At 40.3% G+C, this 22,099-nt stretch overlaps 1 protein-coding gene across 1 annotated transcript in view; it reads left to right on the plus strand.

The window, feature by feature from the left end:
* The first annotated feature begins 14,379 nt into the window (after window positions 1-14,379).
* Window positions 14,380-22,099, plus strand: part of LOC134346236 (DNA replication licensing factor MCM6-like) — a 28,649-nt gene continuing 20,929 nt past the window's right edge. Inside the window, exons 1-8 of the mRNA XM_063047550.1 lie at window positions 14,380-14,553; window positions 16,685-16,831; window positions 17,114-17,224; window positions 17,880-18,129; window positions 19,197-19,362; window positions 20,621-20,766; window positions 21,435-21,585; window positions 21,843-21,984. Coding sequence (XP_062903620.1) covers window positions 14,456-14,553; window positions 16,685-16,831; window positions 17,114-17,224; window positions 17,880-18,129; window positions 19,197-19,362; window positions 20,621-20,766; window positions 21,435-21,585; window positions 21,843-21,984 — 1,211 coding nt within the window. The 5' untranslated portion in view covers window positions 14,380-14,455. The remainder of the gene's footprint in view (window positions 14,554-16,684; window positions 16,832-17,113; window positions 17,225-17,879; window positions 18,130-19,196; window positions 19,363-20,620; window positions 20,767-21,434; window positions 21,586-21,842; window positions 21,985-22,099) is intronic.

Genomic DNA, 22,099 nt, shown 5'->3' on the forward strand with positions numbered 1-22,099 from the left:
GGATTGAAGGAGGTGCAAAGGGGGAGGAGCCCTGTCAAACATGGAAAATGGTAACATAATCAGATTTGTTTCAGTTTAGTGGAATTCTGACTAAAAGTTTGGAGTGGTAATCGAAATTTAGTATTTTAATAATTGTAGTTATTATATACTTACAGTGCTCATTACATCTGTGAGTTTTGTGTTGCTTTTGGGTATGTGTAAAGTTATTGGTAGAATTTAAGCTTTTCCCACAAGTTTCCCATGATGAATCATTTGGTAACCTTCTAGGTCAGAGGTGACCAAATCTACTGTTCTTTTGGAGCCCATAAAATAATAATAAATGTTTGTCAGCTGGAAGATCTACAACTTCTTTATAAGCACTTGGAGAGGATTCTGAGAAACAGGTCTACCAGCATTTGGAAAGGCAAAGCTGGGTTAGAGATCTGCAGCATGGTTTTGTGTCTTGGAAACTATGCCTCAAGATTAAAGTTTAAATGTTTGAGGCAGTGCAGTAGACGTGGACTTTATAAGGCTCTTGATAGGATACCACAGAGTAGAATAGTGTGGAAGTTTAGATTACATGGGATCCAGGATGAGCTTGTCAAATGGTTGCAAAGCTGACTTGTGGAAGAAGACAGAGGATGGTGGTGGAGGATTGTAATTCAGATTGGAGGCTCATGCTTCATGTCGTTGGCTCATGGCACCCTATGGATAGTGTAGTTGTCCACAGGGTTTTCATGGCAAGATACGGAAGTAGATTGCTGGGTCTTTCTTCCACACAGATGGTGCTGCCCAGGTTGTGACCCAGACAGATGCAAGCTCAGAATCATCCACCTCGAAATCTAGTGCTGATGCCACTACACCAGCTGGCCTTCTACCCCATTATAAAGGTTCACATCTTGAAAGGATCATCCTCCATATTTGCTGATCTTTTCATTTTAATGTTTCAGTAAAAGCTGGAAGCATAGAAACAGACTCTTGGCTCACTGACTCTACACTAATTATCAAGCACCCATTTATATTAATGTCTTTAATTTCTCTACAATTTCTCCAAATTTCTAGGACACATCTGGACAAGAAGGACAACTTGATAGTGGCCAATAAACCTGATGACTTGCAGCTCTTTGGAGATGCAGGAGGAAACCAGAGCGCGTAAAGGAAACTTGTGTGGTCTCAAAATTATTCAAACTCCCACACAACACTGGAGGATTGAATTGAACCTGGGTAGGTGGAGCATTGAGGCAACAGCTTTATTAGGTGTGCCATTGTGCTACCCCAATCTAATTCAGTTATGTTCAATTTACCTTCATCAGTTTCGTGAACATCCTTTGTTCAATTCCAAAGCACTGTCTACAAGCTTAATGCTTTTTCAGGCAACTTTATTATATTTTCTCCTCAGATTCACAGCCATATTTGATTTCAGCTGTACTCCTTAGATTTACCAAATTTCCTATTGTGTTTTGTGCCACAAGGGAATATATTTTTGTAAGAAGTTATGTCTCAGATGCTAGCTATTGTATGTCCACTGTCACAACATTTAATGTCGTTTTCCAGTTGACCACATCCAAATTACCCAGTTTAGAAGAAGACTATCTCTCAGGTCTTCTTCTGCCAGTCTCTTAAAGTTAAGCAATCTCCCTCAAAAGGTAATCAGCAGGTCAGCTTTTGAACTGCATTCATCAACTGTGGAATTTAATACCTAAAACTATAAGGGATGCAGACTCAGTTGACATTTTTAAACATCAGCTTAAAACCCATTTTATTTATCTTTGCTTTTAACTAACATCTTTTTGTCTTTTATTTTCGTGTTTTCACTTTATCCCATTGTAAAGTACTTTGAACTACGTCATTTATATGAAAAAGTGCTCTAGAAGTAAAAGTTGTTATTATTTCATGATTCGACTGAAATCCTCATTTCAGATTGATGTCACTTTCAAACTTAATGTAAAATCTGTCGCATTTTGGTCATTCTTTTTCATTGTGTTCTTTTGCACAATTGTTAATCAATCCCTTCTTAACCTAAAATAGCCATATCCCACATTAATTCCTGAAATGCTGATCTAGAAATCCATAAATTAATACATTCCAGGAATTCATCCTTTATATTAATATTAATGCTAATTTGAATTGCCCTGTCTTTATGTAAATTATAACGATGCTACCTTGGTTACTTACTATAGATTATTTATAGTGCATCCTACGTCACAACTACTATTATTTTAATTGTGCTCTTTTAATTTTTCTTGTGCCAATGTTGTGGCTACAAGTAAGTTTTTCTTTGCACTTGATGTGATGTATGCATATATGTAGTTATTCAACTTTAACTTTTAGAGCCCTGTAGACAATTTCCACCAATGTTTTCTGTCCTGAGTTGAGGTCGGCTGATTCACTTAAAGGTACTTGGGGCATATAAAGCTGAAGACCTAGTAAAGTACAGCATCGTTTGAGCACAATATGTGGACTTTTGAGTAAGGCAAGTTTATTATATATTACATTTTAGCTAAATCCAGTTAATTTAGTTTTACAGGTCAACACAGCTCTCCCAGTACTTGTGCTGAGACCAAAGAGCACCTTGATATGCCCCCAACTTGCGTTTGCCAGGGTTAAATGGTCAATTGTGCCTCAAATTTCTGAGGCTGCAGAAGAACAGCTGATTTCCCCCACCCTTAAAACTTCCTGTTCAATAACAGTTATTTAAATACAGGGGATCACAAGTATTGTAGGACCATTATCCTCATTATTTGCCATTGTCGTATGATGTTGACTCATGACAAACCTCTGCAAACTTTTCTACAGAAGTGGTTTGCCATTACAGCCTTCTGGGCAGTGTCTTTACAAGACAGGTGACCTCGGCCATTAGCAATATTCTTCAGAGACTGTGCCTGGTGTCAATGGTTGCGTATTCAGGACTTGTGATATGCTTGTATGACCATCCACCACCTTCTCCCATGGCTTTATGTGACCCTGATCGGGGGATAAGCAAATGCTGCACCTTGCCCAAGGGTGACCTGCAGGCTAATGGAGGGAAGGTGCACCTTACACCTCCTTTGGTAGAGACATATCTCCACTCCGCCACCCCTTGTAGGATACATACAATAAAAACTTACATATGTGAATTGGCATAGTTATGAATTATTGGCCTTCCACAGCTGACCAAAACTAAATTGCATCGAAAAAGCAATTGGTGTCACTTTAGTTAAAGTTTGTGTTCACTCGGGGCACAGCAGTTAGTGCTCTGATTAAGCTGTTAACACCATCTCTCCACAGATGCTGAGTATTTCTACTGGTTACTACTTTTCAGATTTCCATGATCTGTACTTTTTATTTGCATTTCAAATAGTTCATACTTATTTGAATATTTTTACCTGATACTAATTTGTAAGCAGTAACACGTGCAATGAAATCAATTCTGGATTCCACTTAATGTCTGATAATGAGAACTATCACGTTGCTGTAATATGTACATGGCACATGGCCTTGTAGTTTATTATACCTGGAAAACGTGTTTCTTTATCTTCTATATCATTTCTAATGTCAGGCCCAGAAAAGTTTATCATTGCAGACTTCCAACAGAAATAAACTCATAGATGTAAATGATCAATCAAAATAATTAAACTGTGAGCCTTTATTGGGTACACCTTTTGTATTGGTTTCTAATTTAGCATTTCCTTTGTTCCCTTGTTTTTGAGTAAGCTTACAATTAGATGCACAGGTGTGTGAACTCTTTAGGTTATAATAATTTTTCCAAAACTACCTTGTCACACAGCATGGAAACAGGCCCTTTGGCCTAACTCATCCATGCCAACCACAGTGTCAGCTAAGCGATTCCCATTTGGCCCAGGTCCAGGGATTCCCAACCTGGGCACCACAGACCCCCTGGGATAATGGCAAAGCTTCATGGCATAAAACAGATTGGGAGCCCCTGCTCTAAATCTATGATCACAGGTACTCTTCTTCCCCCCCCCCCCAATTTATTGTTGTACTTTATTAGGCATTGTCTTGAATATGATGAGTTTGGTAAATATAAAGGCCAGTGGCCTTCTCCATCCCCGCAACCAGCAACTGTGCATGTTTAGCCAAACTGAAATTGTGACAAAGTTTAATGTAAACTATTAAACATTTATTTAGAATTGGAATTGATTTATTATTGTTATATGTACCAAGGTACAGAGGCTTGCATATTGTTCATATAGATCAATTCATTTCACAGTGCATTGAAGTAGTACTAGGTAAAACAATGATAGAATGCAGAATAAAGTGTAACTACTACAGAGAAAGTCCAGTGCAGGTAGATAGTAAGGTGCTAGATTTCAATGAGATAGATTAAAGTTAATTGTATTAGGTAACTATTCAAAAGTCTTATTGCAATGGGGTAGAAGCTGGCCTTGAGCCTGGTGATGTGTGCTTTCAGGATTTTGTATCTTCTACCCAATAGGAGAGGGAAGAAGAGAGAATGTCTCAGAGGAATATTTGACTTTGCTGGCTGTTTTGCTGAGGCAGCAAGAAGTATAGACGATCCATGAAGGGGATGTGCTGAGCTGTGTCCACAACTCTCTCCAGAGCAGTTGCCGTTTCAAGCCAATAGGGTACTTCCTTTGGTGTATTGTTTAAAAATTGGTAAGGTTCAATGGGGACTTGGCAAATTTCTTTAGGCCTCTTGAGGAAGTTGAGGCACTTGTGAGCCATCTTGGCCATGGCAGCTATGTTGCTAAACCAGAACAAGCCATTGGTGAGATTCACTCTTTGGAACTTGAAGCTCAATGTTAGCACCATTGATGTAGGTAGGAGCATGTAGATCCTGAAGTCAGTGACTGGTAATTTTGTTTGCTGACATCGAGGGAATGATTGTTGTCATGACACCACCTGACTAAATTCTCCATCCTCTTTCTGTACTCCAACTTGTTATAAAAAAAAATCTGGCCCACTGATGTAGTATCATCTGCAAACTTGCATTGAAATCTCAGGATGGGATTGCAGGAGAGGAGGATAAAAGGGCAAAGGTTGCTTGGAAGGTGTCTTGGTTTTTTGAGGTGAAGGAAAGGTGATCCAGGAAATTGCAGCGTGATGCTTAAAGGGAAGATCGTGATAGGGCAAGGTATGCTGGACAATCCATTGCATATAGAAATCAGAAGAGCAGAAGGTGAGGACAAGATATCTGTTGTTTCTTAATCTACATCCTGAGATGGAGGTATGTAACGGGAAGGAAAGAGTCTGAGATTAAATTTATGAGAGTAGAGTGAAAAGTGACAGTGAAGATGATGAGAATTTCAAATTCTGTATGAAAGCAATAAGCAGCACCAGTACAGTCATTAACGCTGTCACATTAGAAAGTGCTAAGAAAAAGGGAGTGGATGTTGATGAAGATGGAGGAGTGAACCAGGAAGTCATGCGAAGAGGTGAGGAAGGGAGCTTGGGGCTGAAATGAGAATTGTTCCATACACCCCGCAGAGCTGGACAAGGCTTGGTTCCCATAGCTACACCTTTGATTGGATGGAAGAGTAGAATTAAGGGAGGAGTTGTTCAATTTGAGAATGAGTTTCTGTGAGGCAAAAGAGGGTGGTGGTGGAATGGAACTGAATGGACCAAAAGCTGTGGATGAACCAGGAGGTTCATCACCTGCTGAAGGCTAGATCTGTGGCATTTAAGTCTGTACAAGGAAACCAGTTATGAGCATTTCAAGGGCGAAGAGACAATTACAAGTGAGGTAGGAGGCAACAGTGGATGCAGTCAAATCTGGCAGGGTTTGCACTTCCTACAAAGTGAAACCAAATGGCAAAAATGGCAGTAATGCTTCACTACCAGCTGAACCCCTTTTATCCCCACTTTGATAGGGAGACTATAACTACAGCTGTGAAGATCCCTGCTGCACCTAGCCACCCTGTGATCTCTGTCTCGGCGACCAATGTTGGGCTGTCTTTCAAGAGGGTGAACTCTTGCGAGGCAGCGGACCCAATGGAGTACTGTACCTGGTAAGGCTCTGAAAATATGTGCCACCCAACTGGCAGGAGTACTCAAGGACGTTTTCAACCTCTCACTGCTATGGTTGGAAGTTTCCACCTACTTCAAAAAGGCAACGGTATACTCTTTTCCATAGATGCTGCCCGGCCTGTCGAGTTCCTCCAGCATTTTGTGTGTGCTACTTTTGATTTCCAGCATCTACAGATTTTCTTGTGTTTGTCAATAAGAGAGAGGTCAATTCTCCAAACAAAATCAATACCCTCATCAGCAGATTTGGATTGGATCTGGTGCTCTGCGAGCAGACTACTGCATGTTAGGAGGGGGGCAATTAAAGTGAGAAAATTAATGGAAAGATTAAGGTGGCCAATTTCATAAAAGGTGCAACCATAAAAAATACTTTTTGTTCCGAAGTGATCAAGCTTGGTTAAAGCTGATTTTCATTTCACAGGATCACGTAGACTCTGCCTGACATCTCAGAATGTTCTAAGATCTGCAGTGATAGCTTCTAATAATTTCACTATGTTGGATGTTAGCCTGCATGTTCCTGTTTTCTTTCTCTCTTGTTTGAATAAGTGAGTTCAAACTTTTATTCAAACAAGAATAATGTATCTTGTTTGTTGAGTTCCAATCTTATTGAGTTGTTCTGTAGTCCAAATTACTACTTTTAAGACCCCAAGGTGAAATCAAAGTTCAAAGTAAATTTATTATCAAAGTAATTATATATCATAATGTATAACCCTGAGATTCCTTTTTGTTTGCATATTTAATCTATAATAGAATAATAACCATAATAAAATCAATGTAATAACTTGGGTGTTCAATCAATGTGCAAAAGGCAACAAGCTGTGCAAATACAAAAACAAAAAAAAAAAAATAAATAAGCAATAAACATCAGGAATGTGAGAGGAGTCCTTGAAAGCAAGTCCATTGGTTGAGGGAACATTTCAATGATGGGACAAATGAAGGCATCCCCTCTGGTTCAAGATCCCAATGATTGAAAGGTAATAACTGTTCCTGAACCTGGTGGTGTGAGTCCTAAGGCCCCTGTACCTTCTCCATGATGGCAGCAGCAAGAAGAGAGAATGGTCTAGCTGGCTGGGGTTACTGATGATGGATGCTGCTTTCTTGTGACAGCACACTGTATAGATGTACTCATTGGTGGAGAGGGATTTACCTGGCTGGACTGGGCCGTATCCAATATTTCTTGTAGAATTTTCCATTCAAGGGACATTGGTGTTTCCATACCAGATTGAGATGCAGCCAGTCAATATATTCTCCATCACACATCTATAGAAGTTTGTCAAAGATTTAGATGTCAAGCCAAATCTTTGCAAAACTCCTAAGGAAGTAGAGGCACAGCTGTGCTTTTTTTTTAGTATAATTACACTTAAGTGCTGGGCCCAGGACAGATCCTCTGAAATGAAGTCCATGAGGATGCAAGCCCAATCTCAAACCATTTTCTCAGTATTTTTCTCCCAAGAGTTCTTCCTTTCACCCCTTCGAAATCCCAATTTACAGATATTTCCTGGACTTGAACTATATCTAATTGATGTACATGTTTAATTCATTTGTTATTTTCTTCTTTTCATTATTAAATCTCTAGACTCATTTTCAATAAACTCAACTCTCCCTTGTTCGATCTTTTAAATACGTTCAGAAACTTTTACTATTTATATTTCTAGTTTGTTTTGTTTTTCCATCCATATTAATCTCTAGACATTCTTTGCTTTTCTAATGTTGAAACTAATTTTCTGATAAGGAATCCACATTTCTGTAATGATGCACATTTTCTATATTTTGAGATAATCCTTAACTTTTTTTGGACCATGCATCATTCAGTTCTTTACTGTTTGCCAAGTCTCTTTTCTGTGAGTTCTTAGGTCCCTTCGGGTGTCTAGGACTACGTCTTTATTGACCAATCCCTTGACCTAATTTGCTTGTACACTGTAGCTGACTTTCTTTCATCACCTCATAATTGCTTTTATTCAAGACTTGGACCCAGCCTTTCCACCATCATGTAAAACTTTAAATATATTCACTGGATACCTTCATTATGAAGGGATACCTTCATTATGAGGGCATTAATTCAGCCCTATCTCATTGCACAATTCCAGGTATAGTTTAAAAATAGAAATGCTGGAGATGGACATCAAGCCAGGCTGAATCTATTTCCCCCAGAGATCAAGAGAGTTAGTATTTCAGATCGATAATCTTTCATCAGAATTGGTGATGGGTCATTGATTTGAAACTTTAGCCTTTTCTCTGTCAGCAAATTATACTGTTTGAACTAGGTATCTCTGAAATATAAGGACCCAATGTTTTGCTGTTAGTAGTGAGCCGTGTAAGCCCACTATAGAACCAGAAAATGCTGGAAACACTCAGCAAGTTAGGCAGCATCTGCAGCAAGAGGATGAGTTAACATTTCAGGCCAGAGATCCCTTGTCAGAACTGAGAAAACACGGTAGGTTTAGGTTGCAGAGTTGATGGTGGAAGGGAATGGATGGGGCAATGGGAATATTGGGATCAGTGATTGTCCTTTAGAAGTGGAACCTTAAGGATGTATCTTGGGATTAGACTAACCTGATTCAACCCATCTATTGCTCTCTGGCATTCCTACAACTCTACAGCTACAGCTTCAATGGGAGGAATGAAACATCTTTCCTCTTGCAGATTGTGTGTTCCTCCAGATTTTAGTATCTATAGACTCTAGTATCTTCATAGAAACTGAATACAAGGTAATTTTCAAATTGAAGGAATTCGATCAGAGATGTTAATTCTTCCTCTTCCCACAATTGTTACGTGACTCCGCCAGTGTTTCCAGCAGTTGCTAATCTTTATCTTTGATTTTCTGATCGTGTCCAAGATATCCTGAAGTGGGAGGGTGAGGAGCCAGAGGTCGTGGTACATATAGGTACCAATGACATAGGTAGGAAAAGGGATGAGGTCCTGAAAGGAGAATATAGGGAGCTAGGAAGGGAGTTGAGAAAAAGGACCACAATGGTAGTAATCTCGGGATTACTGCCTGTGCCACGCGACAGTGAGAGTAGGAATGCGATGAGGTGGAGGATAAATGCGTGGCTGAGGGATTGGAGCAGGGGGCAGGGATTCAAGTGTTTGGATCATTGGGACCTCTTTTGGCGCAGGCGTGACCTGTACAAAAAGGACGGGTTACACTTGAATCGTAGGGGGACCAATATCCTGGCAGGGAGATTAGCGGGGGCTACTGAGGTGACTTTAAACTAGAATGGTTGGGGGGTGGGAATCAAATTAAAGAGGTTAGGCGTGAGAAGGTTAGTTCACAACAGAGGGATGGGAACCAGTGCAGAGAGACAGAGGGGTGTAAAGTGAGGGTAGAAGCAAAAAGTACAAAGGAGAAAAGTAAAAGTGGCAGGCCGACAAATCCAGGGCAAGCATCAAAAAGGGCCACTTTTCAACATAATTGTATAAGGGCTAAGAGAGTTGTAAAAGAGCGCCTGAAGGCTTTATGTGTCAATGCAAGGAGCATTCGTAATAAGGTGGATGAATTGAAAGTGCAGATTGTTATTAATGATTATGATATAGTTGGGATCACAGAGACATGGCTCCAGGGTGACCAGGGATGGGAGCTCAACGTTCAGGGATATTCAATATTAAGGAGGGATAGACATGAAGGAAGGGGAGGTGGGGTGGCGTTGCTGGTTAAAGAAGAGATTAATGCAATAGAAAGGAAGGACATAAGCCAGGAAGATGTGGAATCGATATGGGTAGAGCTGCGTAACACTAAGGGGCAGAAGACGCTGGTGGGAGTTGTGTACAGGCCACCTAACAGTAGTAGTGAGGTCGGAGATGGTATTGAAATTAGAAATGTGTGCAATAAAGGAACAGCAGTTATAATGGGTGACTTCAGACTGGGTGAACCAAATTGGTAAAGGTGCTGAGGAAGAGGATTTCTTGGAATGTATGCGGGGTGGTTTTTTGAACCAACATGTCGAGGAACCAACTGGAGAGCAGGCTATTCTGGACTGGGTTTTGAGCAATGAGGAAGGGTTAATTAGCAATCTTGTCGTGAGAGGCCCCTTGGGTAAGAGTGACCATAATATGGTGGAATTCTTCATTAAGATGGAGAGTGACATAGTTAATTCAGAAACAAAGTTTCTGAACTTAAAGAGGGGTAACTTTGAAGGTATGAGACGTGAATTAGCTAAGATAGACTGGCAAATGACACTTAAAGGATTGACGGTGGATATGCAATGGCAAGCATTTAAAGGTTGCATGGATGAACTACAACAATTGTTCATCCCAGTTTGGCAAGAGAATAAATCAAGAAAGGTAGTGCACCCGTGGCTGACAAGAGAAATTAGGGATAGTATCAATTCCAAAGAAGAAGCATACAAATTAGCCAGAGAAAGTGGCTCACCTGAGGACTGGGAGAAATTCAGAGTTCAGCAGAGGAGGACAAAGGGCTTAATTAGGAAGGGGAAAAAAGATTATGAGAGAAAACTGGCAGGGAACATAAAAACGGACTGTAAAAGCTTTTATAGATATGTAAAAAGAAAAAGACTGGTAAAGACAAATGTAGGTCCCCTGCAGACAGAAACAGGTGAATTGATTATGGGGAGCAAGGACATGGCAGACCAATTGAATAATTACTTTGGTTCTGTCTTCACTAAGGAGGACATAAATAATCTCCCAGAAATAGTAAGGGACAGAGGGTCCAGTGAGATGGAGGAACTGAGCGAAATACATGTTAGTAGGGAAGTGGTGTTAGGTAAATTGAAGGCAGATAAATCCCCAGGGCCAGATGGTCTGCATCCTAGAGTGCTTAAGGAAGTAGCCCAAGAAATAGTGGATGCATTAGTGATAATTTTTCAAAACTCGTTAGATTCTGGACTTGTTCCTGAGGATTGGAGGGTGGCTAATGTAACCCCACTTTTTAAAAAAGGAGGGAGAGAGAAACCGGGGAATTATAGACCGGTTAGCCTAACGTCGGTGGTGGGGAAACTGCTGGAGTCAGTTATCAAGGATGTGATAACAGCACATTTGGAAAGCGGTGAAATGATCGGACAAAGTCAGCATGGATTTGTGAAAGGAAAATCATGTCTGACGAATCTCATAGAATTTTTTGAGGATGGAACTAGTAGAGTGGATAGGGGAGAACCAGTGGATGTGGTATATTTGGATTTTCAAAAGGCTTTTGACAAGGTCCCACACAGGAGATTAGTGTGCAAACTTAAAGCACACGGTATTGGGGGTAAGGTATTGGTGTGGGTGGAGAATTGGTTAGCAGGCAGGAAGCAAAGAGTGGGAATAAACGGGACCTTTTCAGAATGGCAGGCGGTGACTAGTGGGGTACCGCAAGGCTCAGTGCTGGGATCCCAGTTGTTTACAATATATATTATTGACTTGGATGAGGGAATTAAATGCAGCATCTCCAAGTTTGCGGATGACACGAAGCTGGGTGGCAGTGTTAGCAGTGAGGAGGATGCTAAGAGGATGCAGGGTGACTTGGATAGGTTGGGTGAGTGGGCAAATTCATGGCAGATGCAATTTAATGTGGATAAATGTGAAGTTATCCACTTTGGTGGCAAAAATAGGAAAACAGATTATTATCTGAATGGTGGCCGATTAGGAAAAGGGGAGGTGCAACGAGACCTGGGTGTCATTATACACCAGTCATTGAAAGTGGGCATGCAGGTACAGCAGGCGGTGAAAAAGGCAAATGGTATGCTGGCATTTATAGCGAGAGGGACAGGAGCAGGGAGGTACTACTGCAGTTGTACAAGGCCTTGGTGAGACCACACCTGGAGTATTGTGTGCAGTTTTGGTCCCCTAATCTGAGGAAAGACATCTTTGCCATAGAGGGAGTACAAAGAAGGTTCACCAGATTGATTCCTGGGATGGCAGGACTTTCATATGAAGAAAGACTGGATGAACTGGGCTTGTACTCGTTGGAATTTAGAAGACTGAGGGGGGGATCTGATTGAAACGTATAAGATCCTAAAGGGATTGGACAGGCTAGATGCAGGAAGATTGTTCCCGATGTTGGGGAAGTCCAGAACGAGGGGTCACAGTTTGAGGATAGAGGGGAAGCCTTTTAGGACCGAGATTAGGAAAAACTTCTTCACACAGAGAGTGGTGAATCTGTGGAATTCTCTGCCACAGGAAACAGTTGAGGCCAGTTCATTGGCTATATTTAAGAGGGAGTTAGATATGGCCCTTGTGGCTACGGGGGTCAGGGGGTATGGAGGGAAGGCTGGGGCGGGGTTCTGAGTTGGATGATCAGCCATGATCATAATAAATGGCGGTGCAGGCTCGAAGGGCCGAATGGCCTACTCCTGCACCTATTTTCTATGTTTCTATGTTTCTATTTCCAGTTTTTTTGTTTCTGATTTTTCAAGGTCGCTTTACAATTTACCTATGAACAGGCTGAAATTTCCATGTGAAAGATCTCTGTGCAAGAGCTTTTTGGGAACCCCTGGAGACAGAATTGGCCCACAGATAGATTCAAACAGCATAGAAACCAGCCCTTCGGCACACTGAGTTATGTGGTTACCATGCAGTACTCATTTGGTTTATCCCATTTACCAGCCTGTGGCACACTGAATGTGCGGTTACCATGCAGTACTCATTTGGTTTATCCCATTTACCAGCCTGTGGCACACTGAATGTGTGGTTACCATGCAGTACTCATTTGGTTTATCCCATTTACCAGCCCGTGGTCCACGGCCTGCTCTGCCTTTTATTTGTTAAGAGCACAACCATTCCCACAGAGTTGATGTTTAGCCATAGAAGCCTTCATGGCAGTTGGACCTTGGCCAAAAGCACTAGTTGAAACTTGGCTGTTAACACTACTGCTGCTGGAGACACAAGACAGCCGATGCTGGACCCTGAAGCAAAAGGACAATCTGTTGGATGAGCTCAATGGGTGACGCAGCATCTACCGAAAGAAATGGATTGACCTGAATTGTTGACAGATATTGCCTGACCCACTGTGTCCTCTGTATCTTGTTTATTACTTTATGTTGGTGCTGGGGCAAATACACCACTTTACAACAGCCATTGCTGCTTGTCCGTAGGCATCACTTTACATTAGTGTCGGTGCTTGCCTGTAGACACTACAAAAGCCAGAAGGCACACACTGAATGATTTAGGAACAGTTTCTTCCCCTCTGCCATCAGATTTCTGAATGGACATTGAATCCATAAACACTACCTTACTACTTTTTATTTTTTCTCTATCTTTTTGCACAACTTATTTAATTTGTAATATATATAATCTATTTATTATTATGTATTGCAATATAATGCTGCTGTGTAACAACAAATTTTTGATTTATAACTGCGTGGCTAAGTACAACTCCACAACAATATACAAGTTTGCTGATGACATCACTGTTCTGGGTCAAATCAAAGGGGGTAATGAATCTGCATACAGGAGGGAGATTGAAAACTTGGCTGAGTGGTATAATAATGACAACCTCTCACTCAATGGCAATAAGACCAAGGAACTGATTGTAAACTTCAGGAGAGGGAAACCAGGGGTCCATGTGGCAGTAATCATCAGAGGTGAAGAAGGTCAGTGACTTTGAATTCCCTGGGTGTCACTATCTCAGAGGACCTGTTCTGGACCCATCATTTAAATATAATTGCAAAGAAAGCACAACAGCCCCTCTGTTTCCTCAGGAGTCTGCGGAGATTCGGCATGTTATTGAAAACCGTGGAAAACTTCTCTAGATGTGTGGTGGGAAGTGTGCTGACTGACTGCATGGGAACAATGCCCCTAAGCCCAAAATCCTACGAAAGCAGCATCCAACATCAAAGATCCTCACCACCCAGGCCATGCTCTTTTCTCACTGCTGTCCACAGGACTCACACCACCAGGTTCAAGAATAGTTATTACCCCTCTACCATCAGGATTTTGAACAAAAGGGGCTAGCTACACTCATTTAAGGACTTGTTTATCTTGTTTATTTCATGCTCATTGTTTATTGCTATTTGTTGTGAGCATCTGCAGAGTTTGTTTACAGTTACTGTTTTACAGATTTGCTGAGGATGCCACCAGAAGAATTTAAGGATTGTATGTGGTGATAATATTTTTTTTACTTGTGCAGGTGATAGTAAACCTGATTCTGATACTGTTGCAGTTGGAGACACAAGACTGCAGAGGTTGGACTCTGGAGCAACATAAAGCATCTCCTGCAGTGTTACATGCCGCAGCTTTGGAGGCAAGTGGACCCTAAATGTCGACAGATGCTGTCTGACCCACAGTATCTTGTTTATTATTTTATGACAATAGTTGGTGCTTGTCTACCACTTTACAATAGTTTTTCCTGTTCGGCTGGGAGGCGGTTCTCAGGGCTCGGCCATAGGTACCACTTGCAAAACCCCGCCTCCTGCGGGGGGGGGGGCGACGGTCACATGACGTGAGCCAGCCGAGGAGATTGGGTGCCTGCTGGCGGGAACGAGGACACGTGACGCGCAGTGGCGCGAAACCCGGCATTTTCGGCGAGTGTGTACGGTGGTGGTGAGGGTGCTGGCCGATGGATCTGGGGGAGGCTGCGGTCGCCGCTGCCGGGCAGCAGGTCAAGGACGAGCTAGCGGACAAATGCCAGAAGCTCTTCCAGGACTTCCTAGAGGAGTAAGTGTTTAAGCGAGCGGGGAGGCGGGCCAGAGGCCCCGGGGCCGGTCACCCCGTCTGTGTCGGGCCGGAGTTGTTGGCCTTGTCCCGGGACTGGTGAGGCCGGTGCCTTTACACCCTGGTCCCGAGTCACCCACTAGTTCGTGCTTCATGCTGGCGGACAACCAGTTTGAGCACAAATAAAAGTATCTAAACTTCTACTCGTACTTGGACATTTTGTATCCGTTATATTTTGGTTTTGTCGCGTATGAAAAGCTCTGAATAAACCAGAGTGTGCTGCCCATCGCTAATCTGTTGTTCTGCTGTGGGTCTTCCCGTTGAAGATAATTCCCACAACTCTATTAACTAGGGAGAGTAAACAGGAAATGCTGTAACACTCAGCCGGCAACATATGTGAAGCGAGAAACCTTTCGGCAGGTTTCAGAAAAGTTAGAATATAGCCACTCTTTAAGTTGCCGGGAGAATGGAGAGAGAAACTGGTTTGTCAGTGAGACAGTACTAGTGAAAGATGGGAGCACAAACTTCAAATGCTGCAATCTGAATCCAGATGGAGGGTCCTAACTGAACGGTGAACTGCCAGTTTCCCTTTGGAGATGTAGCCTGACTTGCCGAGTTCCCCTTCGGCATGCTGTGTGTTGCTAAGTGTTGCACGTTGTAGTGGTCCCAGCTGAGAGGGAGTGAGGATACTACAGCTGCCAAAATATCCTTGATCTGGTGTTATGGGCCTGATGGCGTGGCTTTTGTAACTGGGAAAGTGCTATGCCATGATATACAATATACAATGATATAAAGCAATATACTTTATTGCTAAAGTAAGCAATAGCAGGATATCTAGAAAGTAAGATGGTTTTGTAGAAGTGCTTTTGTGAAGTGAAAAACACGTTTGACAAATTTTCTGGAGCTCTTTGTGGATGTAACGAGCTGTATAAAGTGTAGCCATTAAGTGTAGTGTGTTTGGATTTCAGAAATCTTTAAATAAGGTACCATATAAAAAGTTATTGTGCAAAATGGTAGTGTAGGAACTGGTAATATTTTGGTTAGCTGCAGGTTGAGATGATCATTGTCAGGTCATCATTTTGGACTGCTGAAGGGTCCTATGCTGAGGCCTCAACGATTTCTCATAGGTATTCCTTGGGATTTGGAAGAATGAGAGGTCACTTTAATAAAAACATTGTAAGATCCTAATGGGTCTAGTCAGGATAGATATTTGGATGTTTTCATTCGTGGGAGAGATATAAACAAGGGAACATAGTTACAACAAGACTGAGCTGTGGTGCTTCCCAGAGGGCTGTAAATGCCTGGAATTCTCTGCCTAGAGGGTAGTGGAGACGTTAAATGTGATGACAGATAAACATTTGAAAGATCAAGGAATTAGGGATGATTGGGAACTGACACTTAAGGATTTAAAGCCATCTTAGATCAACCATGATCATATTGACTGATAGAGTAAAACGGACATAAGGACTTTGAAAGTAGTTTAGGGAAGGTATACTGGCTTTCAACTTTGCAAGTTCAAATCTGAAAATGCTACTTTGCACATCCTTCTACTAATGCAGTTGAGGATGGATGGAAATACAAATAGACTGGTGAGGATATCATCAGATGGTTTCCATGTCTGTCTGGTGCTGAGTTGAATACAAAATATCGTAGGTCTGTCCAACTGTGACCTTTTGGATTCTCAATTGTGATGTTTTGTGCCACCCGTGGTGATGGATATAGAATTCCTTCCGCTGATTTTTCCTAATTCTGTCAAGGGTATTTATTGTGGCACCCTTGGAACATTTCTTGCTCTTATTTGACCTGACGTTATGATACAATGGGTCGTGGTGCAATGGGACAATGGTTCGAGGCCACTTGCTTCAGGTCAAATCCTGCTGCATCACGTGTGGTGAACCTTTAATGGTGGTAACATTTTAAGTTGCATTCATTCCCCTGTAATCACAAGGCTATTATGAGTAATTACAGTTTTTGCATTGTTAATGAAATTGTGTAACACATGGAATTGATAATGTGTAGAGTTAAGGATCTTGCATGGCACATCTTAGTGGCAAAAAATGCCTACTGTTCCACAAGTGACTACACTGTAGAAACCTGCATTTTTGATTTCATAATGAACTGTTCTTTCTTTCAGATTCCAAAACAGTGATGGGGAAGTTAAATATTTGCATGATGCTGAGGAGTTAATCCGTCCTGAAAGGAACACACTTGTTGTAAGCTTTGTGGATCTAGAGCAATATAACCAGCAACTAGCTACGACCATTCAGGAGGAATTTTATAGGTAAGATAAATTAATCCATGTTAAAATTCGTATAAACTTAAATACTGGTTCTCATGTTGCACTTTGTTTGAGACTGCAAACTCTTTAGAGATCAAGGTAATTAGCTTGCTGTATTGAAGTAGGAAAGCCCAGCTGACCATCTGCTAATGCGCCTCTCAGGAAATCCATGGGTAAAGTCACAAAACCAAATTGCAATTCAACATACACATCTTGAATATTTTACCAGAGGCAGAGGTTCTGATTTATTTCTCTTCAGTAGTCAAAAATCTTTTTCCTTTTCAGAGTCTACCCACATCTATGCCGTGCTGTTCGGAATTTTGCTAGAGACCATGGAAATATTCCACAAAACAAGGAGTTTTATGTAGCAATTCAGGATTTGCCAGCCAGACATAAGTAAGAGAAATTGATCTGTCTTTTTGAAGTTAAGTGAAAGTTGAATAGTCTGTGAGATTAAGCATCTTTTAAATTTGCATTTGTCTTTTTTTAAATGTGATTTCAGCGCTACCTATTTAATTTTCATGAGTTTTGTTTAATCTTAATTGGCTATATATAACTAGCAGGTGTTTAAGGACTGGCAGGATTTGAATTTAGAGTATTTTCACATCACAGGGTACATTTTCTAAGACCGTTTTCTAAGATACGAATTTTTGTTCACTTCCTAGTAAGAAATCCAGGAATATTAATGTGTTGCTTTCATTGCTAGTAGCATACCTGTTGTTCTTTAATCAGTTCTTCCACTGACTTTAAGTGGGGGCGGAGGAAGAATGTGCTGGGTTTCCATACGCACCTTTTCAATGGAAAATATATTACACTAGTGTAATATTTTAACAGTGAATTAAAACTGTTGGTGTGTTATTGGAATTAATATGCAATGTCAAAAATCTGCCAATTCCGAACCACCAAATTTCAGAGGCTGTATGGTTATCTAATTACTGTAGTCAAAGTTAATCCTACCTAATTCATGAAAAATAGTAGTTTAGAGGCGACCATGCTGATAATCATACAGAAGGACAATGAAATACTAAAACAACCAATTTATGTAATCTAGAATACGGGAATTAACATCAGCTAGGATTGGAACTCTGCTACGCATTAGCGGACAGGTTGTTCGGACCCATCCTGTTCACCCAGAGCTAGTCAGTGGGACATTTATGTGCCTCGATTGTCAAACGGTGGTTAAGGATGTCGAGCAGCAGTTCAAGTATACACAGCCTAATATCTGCAGAAATCCAGTATGTGCCAACAGGAGGAGATTTATGTTGGATACTAATAAATCACGATTTGTTGACTTTCAGAAGGTGAGAAGAAGCTTGAATTTAACTTTCTTGCTTGTTATATGATAAAATGATCAGATTTCTTTGAAAGGAATCCTGTGATGCTAATAAGGGAAAATTTCATGTGAGTAGTTTGTTACTCTATTCTGTCTGGAGGCTCTTTATGATTATGAGTACCTCCATCAGATTTTCTCTTAATTCGTTGTTTTAAGACAGTAGCCTCTGCTTTCACAGTTTTTTTCCATAACTGCAATAACGTGTCCCTAGAATCATTTTAATAAATCTCTACTACACCCACTCAGACTTTCAGATCATTTTTGAATTTTATGGTCCTGAACCTGAAGCAGCAATCCAGTTGTGGCTGAACCCATGTTTTATTGTAATCTCCTTGTCATTGTATTCCATCCCTCAACTCTTTTAACCCAGAACCCAAGTGCTTTCAGTGAATGTGAATATATACTCTCATGTCTCTCTACTTGTCCCCTTTTCAGACTTGACGCTGCTTTTTCTTGCCTTTTCTCACTCTTGCTATTACAATGTACACGAGTTATGACTTGCATGCCATGTCCAAGTCATTATTATTTGAAGAAAACTAGTGGTCGTATTATGGGTGGCATCATAGTGCAGCAATTAGTGTAATGCTTTACAGCACCAATGATCATGGTTCAATTTCTGCCACTGGCTGTGAAGAGTTTTTATAAGTTTCCCCCGTCACTGTGTGGGTACAGTGAGAAAGAATGCATGTATGTTTAAATGTCCATGTGACAAAGCTAATCTTCAACTCAAATGAAGTTTTGGCAGCACTGTCTAGTTTGCTGTTGCTGTCTGGTTTGTTATAGCTACAGGGGGCCAAAATTTAAACTGAAAATGTAATAGGAGTCCTTTGGAACAAAAATGTCAAAAATCTAAAATTTGCTGTTTTCTACTGACACACTAATGCAGCAGACCAAAACTAAACATCTGAAACAAAATTTATACAAAAAAAATCTATGGTGCCTAAAACATTTGCACAGTGCAGTAGTACTGTAATATAAATGGTTTTAAAAAAAAATTAAGTTGCTTGTTTGTCATTTGGTTGCCTTGCTTTGTAGGTTCGTATCCAAGAAACCCAGGCTGAGCTACCCCGCGGTAGTATTCCCCGTAGTGTGGAAGTTATCCTGCGTGCAGAAGCTGTGGAATCTGCGCAGGCTGGTGACAGATGTGACTTCACAGGGATGCTTATTGTGGTTCCTGATGTATCTCAGCTGGCTACACCAGGTATTCAATAAATTGGAAGTTGGTTGAGACTAAATGCTCTATTGTTTTCTTTTTAACCTGGATGAGATTGCAGATTAACAAAATTTTAGTTAAACTTAATTATTAAGTGTAGTGAAGAATAAAAGAAAATATTTGATTGGAAGTAATTCCTGGATTGAAATAGACTCAGGAGTCAAGGAGTTTCTAAGTGACAGGCGTTGTGTGTGCTTTTGAAGTGGAGTTAGAGTCCCATCTTGCTGGATTATTTCGGGAGAATTGTCTCCCTGATCAAAACTCAATTTTAGACCTGTTGGATGTTTCATTGGAGAATGTCCTCTCTCCACTGTTACATTCACTGGGAATTTTCAACTGATATAGTAAGAAAGTTTACTTTAGTAGCATTTATTTTGTTTCTGTTTTATGAAAATGTATTTCAAAACTATTGTCAATTTTAATTTTTAAATGTTTGGATATCAGCTAGATTTAAAAACTTTAAAAAGCTTCCTTACTAATTCATCTTGTGGTATGAGGTTGGGTGTAATTTGATCAGAAATTGCACTGAATGTAGGAAAAAAAGAACCTAGGGGCTGAATTTAATGTGTGTCTAATCAGATAGACAAGATTCCAAGAATGTCAAAGACTGAGCTGTCAGAGACAGGATCTCTGCAGTATGCCACCCAAACCAGCTAGCTATGGGCTTATTGCTCTGAGTATGCAGAGAGCTAGCTCTTCACAGCTAGCCCAAGTCACTGTGGTGGCAAATCCAAGAAGATCCAACCCCGTGATGAATGGAGAAATCTTTTGAAGTGTTTATATCCACAACACAAGTCACCTTATTCAGTAGTTATCTTTGCAGCTTCTGTTTTATATTAGTAAATTTACAAAGTAGAACATTACTACCATAACATTTCAGCTTGTTATTGAACATTTAGAATTGTTAGCACAATGTATTAACAATTAACCCTTGGTAATGAATTTGCAGTAGTTAAGTTTCTTCCTGGTAGCACAGTGTAGATTTGATTGTCTAACTTCTAATTGTGGTTATAGTTTGTACCAAAGATGGTGCTTGGAGTTAACAACATGGTAATGTGTAGCTTGCTTCTGTAAGTTTTACAAAGCTTGTCATACCTATAGTTCCATGCATTGATCTCTACCCTTTTACCTATGGTTGTTTACAAGTCTGTTAATAAAAAATATTCACTACTACAACAGCAGTCTAAAACAATAATTGTGCAAGAATATTGTTCTTTTTACATAGTTAATAGTTTTGTTTCATCAGGTATCCGTGCTGAAACTGGCTCTCGGGTCAAGGGAGCTGATGGGTACGAAACAGAAGGAGTTAGAGGTCTTCGTGCTTTAGGTGTCCGTGACCTGTCCTACAAACTGGCTTTTCTGGCATGTCATGTGGCACAAACAAATCCACGAGTATGTATACTTATTTAAATTGAATGAGTTATGGTACCCTAGTTTTAATGGTACAAGTTATTTTTTTTAAAAGCAGCACAGTTACTACAGTGCCTGATTGTATTAAACTAAAATTTTAAATATTAATTCTATGTTTGCTTTGGGTAGTGGGCAAGATGTTGTCCTTGTATCTTTTTAACATAACTAAATTCCAAAATCTAGTGGTAAGCTGACCAAAGTTACGGAAGTATGAATTTCAATGGTGTAAGTTGATTAAAAGTTCCCTTGAAATCAAGACATGATAGTCTGTTAATTTCTTTCTCCTACATCTAATTTATGATCGTGATCAGATCTGAGCTCCTAACTCTATACACTAAAGTTAATAGAAGTTAATAGTTTTTTTGGGGGGGGGGAGGGTGATGGTTAATAAAAGAAAAGTAAGAAATAGCTTCCGGAATTATATGCCACTTTTTGTCCACATAGTGACTTTAGACCTTATTAAATCGGATTAGTTTTTAATAACACCCGAGTTTCGGTCATTTTTAAAATGTCTAAATGAATATAAGAAATTAACTTTGATTATTTGTCACCTTAGTTGTAGTGCTATACTAATATTTATCTCCATAATGTAGACTGTCTATCTTCTTTCTGACTAAAAACTCTTGCTTTTGTTTCCTGGAAAAAACAAGTTTGGTGGCAAAGAAATGAGGGAAGAAGAGCAGACTGCAGAAAGTATTAAAAATCAGATGACTGTTCAGGAATGGGAGAAGGTGTTTGAAATGAGTCAGGATAAGAACCTGTATCACAATCTCTGTACAAGCCTCTTCCCCACTATTCATGGTAAGAAACAGCATTTCGAGCACTTCTCAAAAGTTATTTGCAAAATACATTATCATGATTTGGATTGAGCTTTTCTTGGGTCATCAGTCAGTGAATCTCAGAAATTGTCTCAGGTGGTTGTTACAAAAGTAGTTGAATAAACGTAGTATCAAACAAATTCTGCAGACTTACATATTGTGTTGTTTGTAACTTTGACTTTTAAAATGTTTGCTAGTGTAATTTTTCAGTGTAATTTTTTAATGCCGCTGTTTGTTTAGGTAATGATGAAGTAAAACGTGGAGTTCTGCTTATGCTTTTTGGTGGAGTTCCAAAGACGACTATGGAGGGTACTTCTTTGCGTGGTGATATTAATGTCTGTATTGTTGGTGATCCAAGCACAGCCAAGAGCCAATTCCTTAAGTAAGTCATGCTGAATAAACGCAATTCGAAAACTTATCTGTGCCCTCTCAGGCTATGCACCTGTAATGTAGAGTCTTCTATAATTAATTTTGTGTATTTTGATTAAGTAGGGTAG

This window comes from Mobula hypostoma, chromosome 5, assembly GCF_963921235.1.
Source record: "Mobula hypostoma chromosome 5, sMobHyp1.1, whole genome shotgun sequence".
NCBI classification, from domain to species: domain Eukaryota; kingdom Metazoa; phylum Chordata; class Chondrichthyes; order Myliobatiformes; family Myliobatidae; genus Mobula; species Mobula hypostoma.